Source organism: Limulus polyphemus, unplaced genomic scaffold (genome assembly GCF_000517525.1).
Source record: "Limulus polyphemus unplaced genomic scaffold, Limulus_polyphemus-2.1.2 Scaffold19, whole genome shotgun sequence".
In the NCBI taxonomy this organism is placed as follows: Eukaryota; Metazoa; Arthropoda; class Merostomata; order Xiphosura; family Limulidae; genus Limulus; species Limulus polyphemus.
Genome location: NW_013665629.1, coordinates 444,839 through 454,493, shown reverse-complemented (window position 1 = coordinate 454,493; position 9,655 = coordinate 444,839). Strand labels below are relative to the sequence as shown.

Below are 9,655 nucleotides of genomic sequence, written 5' to 3'. Positions count from 1 at the left end.
ATATATATAAGAAACAGATATATATATATATATATACACACACACACACACATGTTGACCTTTATTTATATTGATTATTCTTTACTTTCACGCATGAGGTCTTAGAAATAATTACTTGTGATTCACTCTAAATGGTAGCACCTCATAACTGTAGCATTATACAAATATTTTTTTCGACGTTAAATACTTTTATTTGCAAGCTTTCGGCCCTCTTACCGTAGAGAGAGGTCGGTGTAAAATCCAACATATTGAATTAGCAACGTTATGGATCTTAAACAACAAGTACCTCATAACTGATAATATACAGAAGTGTCCGTTTTACTGAAGGGAACCAATCGTTTTACCTCACTTTCCTCTACTCGGTAATCAGAAGCATCGGTTGAAATACCGCTAGGTTTGGATTTTCATATCTTCAGAAAGCTACAATTAGAAACGATAGTATGTTATCAAATTTAATATTATGTGTATATTCTTTAAATTGTCGGGTAAAGCATGGCCTATTGGTTAACGTACCCGAACCATTAATCTGAAGATTTATTGTTTGCTACCCCTTGCTACGAAAACGTTTGTTTGTTTGTTTTGAATTTCGCGCAAAGCTACACGAGGGCTATCTGCGCTAGCCGTCCCTAATTTAGCAGTGTAAGACTAGAGGGAAGGCAGCTAGTCATCACCACCCACCGCCAAATCTTGGGGTTACGCTTTTACCAACGAATAGTGGGATTGACCGTCACATTATAACACCCCCAACGGCTGAAAGGGCAGGCATGTTTGGTGGGACGGGGAACGAAAACGCGTTCTGTACATTGGGGCCGTGGGTTTGCTATAACAGTGGTACTGAAATTCTGCTATTTGATAAGAAGAAAATATTACCCCGTATATAAACGACGATGCTAAATCCAAGCTGCCATCCCTCTAATCTATAAATTCAAAACTAGGAACAGCTATGCGCAGAACGTAGTTGGGTAGCTTTGCGCGAAATCCAACACAAATAAACCTTGAACTATTTTAAACTTTTCAGCATTGCAAAGCACTGGAAATTACCAAAAATTGTACAGATAAGCTTTAAAGTTAGAGATAATATACTCGAAATAGAACATTTTTTGAGCCCGTGATCAAATTCCCTTACCGATATAAAAAAAATCTAATTTCTACTCAAGTGTCTTAGAAATGAATAAAGAAATAGAATAACAATTAGTCAAATTTCAAAAACCAAAGCTTATAAAATGTTCAATCTAATTGTTCGTATTGATATAAAAGTTTGATATTCCTGAAAATGTGAAGCATGTGGATTAGTTGTATGAAAATATGACTTGTTTATAAAACCTTGAAGCATTTGGATTATTTTTGGGAACAAATTTACATTACATTACATACCCTCATAATTAAAAAAGAACAGAAATTTTTTATTTTATTTGAGAACAATCTTAAACACCGGTTTTACATATGCTTTGAAGACGAGATTTTCAATTATAGCAATTGTTCTTGATGAACCAAAGCTTTCCAAATAAACGTCAGCTGTTTAGTTTGTGTTATGTGGTTGGTAAAGCTTATCCGTTGAAACTCACAGGCACGTGTTCAGCCTTTGTTGATAAAAGCAAAACCGTTAGAGCCAGTTAATAAAAAGTCTTAACAATACGACGGAAACCTAATCATGACTCACATGAAATGTGGTTGGAGGTGTAAGCCAGAATCTGTAAACGCTTAGTATACTGTCCCCTGTATAACGTATGAACCTGTATCTATAACTATATGTTCTTAAGTATAATAAGGTATGCTGTCTTGCATTCAGGAGTCCTAAAGTTTGGTTCTCAGATTTAAAGAAGAATTGACTAAATCAACCGAATATTCAGTATAGAGAGTGAATGTACAGCTGATACTCAGTTCACTCCTCTGACAAAGCAAGCTAGTACAATATTTGACGAGGGAACCTGAATATTCTCGAGTGTAATGTATTATTAGACTTTTGTTAAAGGCGCGAAAAAAGGGGGAAAAAAAAACACTTATTGTGTGTTGGAAGTATGCCGTATTTAAAGAAGTGCTTCGAGACTGCGTTTCTTTTGAGAGATGATTCTCATAAAGGGGTCGCCATGTGCCACCTTTTTTCTTGATTGTGTCCGTTGAGTAAAGGCTGGTATTTAACTTTTAAATGGAACGAAGCGACGCGCGCTAGTCTGCCACGTGACAAGCAGGTCCTGAATACCAGCTGCCGATTACCCTTCGGCAACTGTTATGCGGAAAAACCACCCTCGTAACGGTTACAGGGAAGACTAGGAACCAGCCGTTGAAAGTTGGCTGAACGAAACTTTAATGACCAAACAATAGTTTGATGCTTATTTTCTTTTTCAAATATAAATTCATTATTACTTCTTCGTACTGCTAACTTTAGGAATTGTCTATACAATGTTTTTTTTGCTGAGCTCTACTACCAATAACATCTCTTGATAATTGTGCTTTATTTCATACGTGCTCTCCCAGTGGTTCAGCAATAAGCCTGAAGACTTATAACGCTAAAAACTGGGTTTCGATACCCGTGGTGGGTACGGCATTGCGCTTAACAACAAGCAAACGTCTTTCATATGTAAGTAGAAAGATATTACTCGATTTCAAGCTTTAATAAGCCGTCTTAATAAGCAAGGGCTTTCACTGAGACCACCTCAGATATTCAACCTATTCCAAAGTAAACTAAAAGTGGGAATAACTTTATAAATTTACTCACACACACGTCTTAGGAATAAATCATAATGCAAGATCTGATAGAAATGATGTGTAAATAGATATTACATTTCTTCGTGTAAATAAATATTACATGAAGACATATTAAAATATTTCTTAGATTTTATGATATTTAAATCTTTATAGTTTTTTTTTATAATCGCTAACATAAGGTGTAAGCGAGTTCTTACTCGGTCAATACGTATCTTGTGTTAGACAATGTTCTTCTAGCATTGATGTATTATGACCACAGTTTAAAAAGTTCGAATGGACAACTTTCCTCATCTCGTATATAATTCTGATCAAACACATTGCGTTTTCCTTCTTTTTTATTTCATCAAACTCAAAGACAATTTACGAAAACAAAGATTCGAGACAAATGATGTTCCTTAAAGCAACTGTTTGAATATGGATTCATAACACCTCACCTACAATGGTGTTTCTTAAAGCAACTGTTTGAATATGGATTCATAACACCTCACCTACAATGGTGTTTCTTAAAGCAACTTTTTGAATATGGGTTCATAACACCTCACCTACAATGATGTTCCTTAAAGCAACTGTTTGAAAATGGGTTTATGACACCTCACCTACAATGGTGTTTCTTAAAGCAACTGTTTGAAAATGGGTTTATGACACCTCACCTACATTTTACCAAACTGATGTGATGAAACTTACAAAAAAATAGAGAAAATACATCGAACTTAACTACGACTATAATAAAAGTTGTGCTTGGTGCCACATCTTCGACTCTAATATACGTTCGTTGACTTGAATCTGAGATGTTTGGTTTACAGAATGTCTTTTTTTTCTGCACTGTTATACTTTCTATAGTTAACATTTTACAAATAAAATAGTTTAAATGCGTACCTAAATGCGTGAATGATAAAAAACCGACTTAAATTTTTGGTTTTTAAGCAACTTTGATCTCTGGTTAGCACCTTGAAGTTTTTATGGTTTCGACGTAGATATATTACATTACCAGGAAATATTAATTTTAAAAAATGAGGAAGTATAGAAAGCTGAATATGCCGCAAAGAAACATAGTTGAAGTTCACTGATTTTTTATAATGTGTGATTGCTTTATGATTTATGACTGAGGGTAAGATGACACCCCCTCTAATTTTCCACAACATACGGCTTTACGACGCACGGCTTACTCACACTATTATCCGCGTTTTTTAGCCATTTTCCAAGATAAAGCATAACATGCACATAGCACACGCCCTTCCCAATCCCTACTGGGAGCATTTAAATGATGATTTCACTTACTTAAATACAGTTGCTAAATACATCATTTATTTCAAATTGCTGTTGTAAGTTAGATAGGAGTCAATTTACTCTATTTGGGGAATCTGTTCCATGCAACCTTATAAGTAGAGCTGCCCATAACCAGAAGAAGTGATTTTTTTTAATATTAGAAAAAGGTCTATGTTAATGTTTGTTGTAACTAGAAATTACATTTATAAAAACAAGGTTTCATTTTCAATCCTTTTGCTTTTTCATTGCATACATTTAATTGGTGAAACTGCGTTCAAAGGCAAGGTGGCTGTCTTACCCTACCTTTATTTCAGGAGGTTATTCAAGTGACAGAAAGTAAAAACACAACATGTCATATATCCCAGAAACCTCGAAAACTAAGAGAAAGTTTAAGAAACGATTTTTCAAATTTTTCCTATATGTAGACTGCGTTGGATGACATGATTTATCGCTCCTCGTATTCTCTGTTGCATGTAATCATTCATTTAGCATGTAACCTAAATTTTCTGTTACTTGCACATGCTGCTGCAAAACGTGACCTATGATAGGTTAGTATTCCAGAAGAATTAGGAAGTAGTTAAAAAATTAAGGACTGCAGGCCAAGTCTTAAAGAGTGTTTGTATACTTACAAATACTTAAATATAGCAAAAGGTGTCAGAACTAGCAGCTTAGTTTTCTCAGTAGAATCTACATGAGTTTAACGTGTAATTTACAAAAAAAAGTACATCTTTCCAGGAGCTTCAGAAATTTTAAAGCAACTTTTCACGTATCACATCAGCGTCTACAATGGCAGAAAGTTCGGAAAGAACCAACTTCATATCCTTGCGCAACTCACACTGCCGATATAAAAGGAAAAGTATGTTTAGTTAAATATACCACAGGGATACATCTGAAACAATGTGCATTCAAAAATATCGTAAATCATTATAATCTTGGTCCGTTACGACTTGGAGCTGAGAAAATAAGTTAACTTCAACTTCATTTAGCAGTGTCCTCGAGAGTGCATTAGTCAAAAAGCAGACTTAGTCGAAACTATTAACCATGAATTCATACACGTCAACCAAAATTACAGTGTGATAGAAGTGTATAATTAGTATTTGAAATTACTGATCTGAGAAGTATTAGAAATATATTTTGTAGAGGTTATTAACCACTAAATGGTAACCTTTGTGAATAAGCAAAATTAACCGATGTTCTTCTAGCTTTATTAAATATTTTTGTTAGAAAACGTTAATCATAATCCAATATATACACTAAAACAATACGCACTTAAAAGTCAACAGAAACGGAGGTCATTAAAATTGAAATTTTCCTACCAAACCTAATTTTAACAACTGACTGTTTAAATGTATATCCTTTAGTTTTATAACCATGAAACATATTTGTACATAAATGATGTTCATTATCCTTTTAGTCGTCTATTTAATGATGTTTTTGAGATTTTTAAAAATCGTATTAACTATCATTACTTAATAAACGGGGGCGTTATTATGTGACGATCAATCCCACTATTCGTTGGTAAAAGAGTAGCCAAGAGTTGGCGGTGGGGGTGAAGACTAGCTGCCTTCCCTCTAGTCTTACACTGCTAAATTAGGGACGGCGGTTGAATCACATTTCATAAGAGCCAAAAGCCACCATCAATTTTGTATTCGTAAAACTAAATATATGTATACTATAATGTATGTTAACAAGGTGCTAATACAGCTTTGAATAGTTTTCGATATTGAAAAATGATAAAATTGGAAGCATGTTTTGTCTATTATTACTGATAGTGATAGATATATTTATTTATAGGACTACTTTATTTTGGCGCAGTAGTACATTATTCTCCTCCTGCCTCTTAACTTGGCTCTATAGTTGCTGTAACGCGCATCGTTCGTCATAAAGTGTTCAGTCGGAGACTTGTTCGCGTAACTGCTTTAATCTTTCGCTGGTTAAATCATCCGCGTTAGTTACTGAAGGTTAAATAAATAACTTTTCGGCTTAATATGAAGTTATGATATTAATTACCACAAGGCAATAAACTGAGTTATAAGTAGTGAATAACAAACGTAGAATAAAAGACATTTTCAAGATGAAGAACTTGTTTTTGTATCAACAACTTTGCATCTGGACATCGCTGATTTTTACAGGTGGGTGTTCAACAGTCTGTGATTTGTCCACAATAAATGCGAATTAATATTACTTGGAGAAATTATCACTTTAAAGTTGGCTCGATAATTATGAAAGCGTTGAGTAGTGTTTAAAATTGATAATAATATTACTCTAGTTCATAGTTACCACTTACAGATTGCAGAATTAAGTATACCGGCCGTTTAATTATTGATCTTCGTGTACCAAATTAAGTTCCAAGCCTAAGTAAACTAACCATTGAATACTGAATACAACTTGTATTACAAGTTCTGTATTAAGGTCGTACATAATTTAGCATAAAATTAACGTCTACAGTCTCTCGTATTAAAATATTTGGGAATATGTTGTGATAATTCTCTTATTCTTCTGTAACTGTTGAAACGGGTTTTTAAATAAACTTATAAAGGGGTGCGTAGGAAATTTGAACTCAAATTGGGAAATTAAGGCTTCATGTTTTTAATGGTTGCTTGACATCATGATTATTCGAACATTTCTAAGTTAAGGAATCCTATATGGTTTTACGTTTATGTCAATACTTTGGAAATGAAAAACTTTATGTCCAGAATAGGAATAATTGCTTAAAAAAAGCACATAATTCATTTGAAGACTGAGATTAACATGTTCTCAGACTAAACTCGAATAATTTTTCCACGTTAGCTGGTAAGTAAGTATTGTACTTGAGATGACAAAATATAATTGTATTCAATGACAGATTCATGTCTGAACTGAAAGGATCGGGAGACGCATCTAGTCTGAGACTGTTTTTCACCATATAATGTTTTTATGTTATATTAGGCAAAGGTATTGGTGCTGTAGTCCATACCAGTGGTTCACAATATTTCTTTATTGCGCCCCACTTTTTAGTTAAAGTAATTTCTAAACACTAGTTTTGTTGCGCCTTAGCATCCCGTGTAAGCTATTTTTTGTATATGCCTTGTACATGCTATTTGCCAATATTAATAATAGTAATATAAGTACGGTCGTTTTTAAAACTTTATTTTTAAATGTGTACTTTCAGATACAATTTATATGCTTTGATAATCATATTTGCGCATCCTTAAGGGGGGGGACGCCCCAAGTATCTGTACTACTCTAAATTTCTGGATAAATAGTAAGAGCGAGAAAGTTCAAGAATCAGTTGTGGGGAATATTTTTATTTAGCCTTTTGAACTAAATGATGATCCCCGGCATTGAAGTACTTGCTTCAAATAGTAAAATTAAAAGGGGAAAGATGGGAACAACCATTTCATTGGTGTTAACTAGGGTTAATTATATGATCGTTATATCTTTTAGATTTGACAAACAAAAAACAAGGTAGTATATACGTATATATATTAAGAGACGTTATATATCATGGTAAGTTACGCACGAGTTAACTTCTAATACTATAGTAAAACTTGAGAGCGCTCAAGTACTTAACTAAAGTTACAGAAGGATCAAACACATAATTAAAAGAAAAGGGAGAATCAGAAGTTTTATTTCACTTACAAGTTGACTTGAACGTACTAAATTCTTTCAGAGTGCAAAATCAAAATGTGTATATTTGTGTTTTTATAACGTGACTAACACCAGTAGGCGGGAAATTGGTATTATATCACGTAAAACACAGTTTAGATACCCTTATTGTTTTTACGTAAATTGAGCATTAGATCTTTGAAAATGTATTTTAGGGTGAAGATGTCATTCTATGATGTTTCTCGGCTTTGTGAATTTAGTAATTTCAATGAATTTCTAAACTAGGTTATTTTGTGAAGTGTTCGCGATTGGTTTTGGAAGTGATGCTGAAATATTAGAAATTATTGAAGTGAATTAGGGTAACAAGTGTTTTATGGTTGCTCATTAGCCTTTATTTTACACGATATTATACATAAGCAGATGTTAATTAGTTACATAAGAAATTAAATAAATAAATAAATAAATATATATATATATATATATATATATATATATTAAATAAGCAAGTGTTTGCGTTTACTTTGAATAATCAAAACATCAATACATTATATGTGTATTTTATCTGTGGTTGTATGAGCACTCGAGCCATTCATTCTTTGGGTATCAGGAGGTTGTTGAGACCCGGCGGCAGGCGGAAGTAATTCTGCCGAAATATACCCTTAGAGCACCGTGACCCGCTCGGCTTAACCTGAAACTTCTTCAAGAGCTTCTTCCTATACTTAATTTGTCTGTGTATGGTGGGTTACTTTAATCACAGGATGGATCAGTGATGCAGTTGTGGTGTTTTCAGATTTCTAAGTTAATTTGAGTACACACGGTAAATGTACGTAATCGCAGCTTTATGAGGATTAGAACCCTTCACCTTTTGCACTTTAAAGTTTTAATTGTGATTTTAAACTGTTAGTTAACGTTGCGTTTTCGATTTTGTATTTGAAGGGTGACATTTCTGTGTGAACTCATTTTCGTGAAGATTTTTGTTTTCCTTTTTTTACTCAGTGTAAAGCATCAAAATACGATAAATATACGTAGCGGTAAATAAACCAAAGGAAAATGCGCGCGAAGAAAAAAAATCCAATTGTTAAAATATTACGCTTCGTTTCGAACAAACGTATTTTGTTGTTAGTATTTACGTCTGGCTGCTGGAATCTCAGCTTTAACTTAAACAACGTTAAAATTGTTCAGTGTTGAATGAGAAATTAGAGCAAAGCCCTAAGTTTTGTCTTTTAAGTTTAAATAAGAATCGAAGATATAGAGTTTCTGTTCTGTAACGCTTTCTTTTCGATACTATAATGAAGCTTTTTTGTTTCGTGTACGTACGTATGTATGTGCACATTACATAGTACTTAAAAACCAGTTGTATTTCTGGTGGGTTACAACCAGAACAGAAAATACGTTGCAGCCCAGACGTACGTTGTGTCAGGCTAGTCTGCGACCTGAACTCAACAACTTTACCATCTTAGAAAAGATGTATTAAAATTACATGGAGTCAATGCTACACTGGCCATATGTATCCAAACACGTGTAATAGTAGTGTTACGTATTAGAATTTCGAATAGTCCGAAGCCGAGTTAATTGATAATTTAAATTTAGTACTTAAATTGTACTTTGGATTTAGTATTTAAATGTATGCCGATATATTAGTCAATTTACGATATTTGCCAACAAGATTGATACACACAGTCTTTGATTTTAACACAAATACGTTTGAATATTCGCATAACAATACAATTTACAGTAACAATTATCACATATAGTTATTACCAACAAAGATTTATTAACACAAGTTTCACAAACTTACAAACAATATAAAATATTTTCTAGTTTGGAACTTCCTTGATATCTTATCGAGGGCTTACGATGAGCGAGTTAATTACGAGTTGATGTAAGTACGATTCGCCGTGAAGCTAGCTTTGTCCTTGGCCACACACGCTAGGTTTTCCACCGTTGAAGTTAGGTAATGTTTTCGTAAAAATTTTAATATCCGATGTGAATCCACTGAAGTTAAACGACTAATGATGTTCGAACTTTGTAAAGGTTCCTGGTAAAATACCTGACGTTTCCCGATTGATAAGCGTTACAAAAATCACAGTTATAG

General features: G+C 33.6%; 1 protein-coding gene across 1 annotated transcript in view; it reads left to right on the top strand.

Annotated features, from left to right (window-relative positions):
• The first annotated feature begins 5,853 nt into the window (after positions 1–5,853).
• Positions 5,854–9,655, top strand: part of LOC106457817 (hemicentin-1-like) — a 66,059-nt gene continuing 62,257 nt past the window's right edge. Inside the window, exon 1 of the mRNA XM_022384084.1 lies at positions 5,854–6,104. Within this exon, the coding sequence (XP_022239792.1) occupies positions 6,047–6,104 (58 nt within the window). The 5' untranslated portion in view covers positions 5,854–6,046. The remainder of the gene's footprint in view (positions 6,105–9,655) is intronic.